This window comes from Phytophthora parasitica (assembly GCF_000247585.1).
Source record: "Phytophthora parasitica INRA-310 unplaced genomic scaffold supercont2.53, whole genome shotgun sequence".
NCBI lineage: Eukaryota > Oomycota > Peronosporomycetes > Peronosporales > Peronosporaceae > Phytophthora > Phytophthora nicotianae.
Genome location: NW_008649039.1, coordinates 314,990 through 316,430, shown reverse-complemented (window position 1 = coordinate 316,430; position 1,441 = coordinate 314,990). Strand labels below are relative to the sequence as shown.

General features: G+C 51.9%; 1 protein-coding gene across 1 annotated transcript; it reads right to left on the bottom strand.

Moving 5' to 3' along the window:
* Positions 1-147: 147 nt before the first annotated feature.
* Positions 148-1,352, bottom strand: PPTG_16122 (hypothetical protein; the record flags this gene model as incomplete). The annotated part of the gene is made up of 2 exons (XM_008913447.1): positions 148-162; positions 255-1,352. The coding sequence occupies 2 exons, from the start codon at positions 1,350-1,352 to the stop codon at positions 148-150; spliced, it is 1,113 nt and encodes a 370-aa protein (XP_008911695.1).
* Between the last annotated feature and the right edge of the window lie 89 nt (positions 1,353-1,441).

The following is a 1,441-nucleotide window of genomic DNA, read 5'->3' as shown; positions in this document are numbered from 1 at the left end:
CGTAGGCGATCAAATTCCACCTCAAGAATCGGCATCGGCCACACGACCTGTTCAACTTTCTCATTTGCTAGTTTTACTTTTACATCCACAGTCATCCTGAAATTTCCCACTCCAGGCTTCCGCACCATGTGCGGAGGTGAGCACCGCTTACTCGGAGAGTTCCTGTAACACAAGCCAGCTTCCAGCAATTCACTTATATGCTTCTTCAAGAACTCACGGTGCCCTGGTGAGTAGCGCCGAGCCCGGCACCGTACGGGAACTGCGCCAGGTTTCAGTGTTATTTTCATCGCAGGCATGTCAACGGGGGGATCCCTCCCGATTTGCAGTCTGAACACGTCTTTGAACTTCACTAACACCACTCGTAGCTGCTCTACATACTCGCGGGACGCTCCCGCTTCTTTAACTTCCGCCAACTTCTCTTCCAGAACCGCAGCCACTTCATCATGTTCCGATCGGGCTGCACCGTCGAAACTTGGAAAACACGCATGGTCTTCGTCGTCGTGCAGTTGGATTTCCTCTACTGTCGGCTCGATCGCCGAAGGCACTCCAGAGTACGCAAAAACCGATGAGAGACCCAGTTCACAATCGTCTTCAACATCCCCCATATCCCAAACTTCCTGCAAACTCTGAGCTGCTGCAATCAATTTTTTCGAGCTGTAGCCTAGACGCTCCATGATGTAATGCGAGAGCAATAAATCGCCAACTCCAGCCGGAAGACTGTCTTCCGTGACCCAACAGATTACGTTCCTCAAAATCAAGGGTCCTCCTGGAGTCGTAAAACGCAGATCTAGCTTCACTTTGCTCCTAACAGGAACGGGCTTATCCTTTACGCCGGTCACGCCTGATGGCTTTGCCAAAGGCTGCATCTCTACCTCTCCTTCGGCCGACTTCAAGTCGTTAATCAATTTCATTGTCACTAGAGACACGGAGGCACTGTCGGGAGTGATTAAAGTCTCCACAGCTCCCATCACCAGGCAAGGAATCGATGCAGACGACTCCTGCGTCGTTTCCCCGGAAGTGGCTACCAAAACGGGCTTCATCGCCTTTTTTTCAGCGCTCTTCTCGTATATTTCCTTCGCCTCCAGTAGACTAGCAATGTTCGGGCATTGGAAAACACCATGGGTCGGATCGCCACACTTAAAACACTTTTTGTCTGGTTTTTCTGTCTTAGATGACGCTGGAGGCTTCGCTTTGTACGACACCGTCGCCAGCTTAGCTTCGCTCGACGTGGCCTTACCTCCTCCAGTTCCTCGCGGGCCCTTCTTTTCCGGTCCGGTCGATGTAGATGACGGCGGAAAGTTAGTACTGCTCTTTGGTGGTGCGTGCACCGCGATGTGAGCCTCGAATCGCATGAACCCCTCCAGCTCAACACGAAGCCGCTTCAAGAATGCTTGAATACTCGACTTAGTCGCCTTGTGGATCTGACGCCCCAACTGATCTT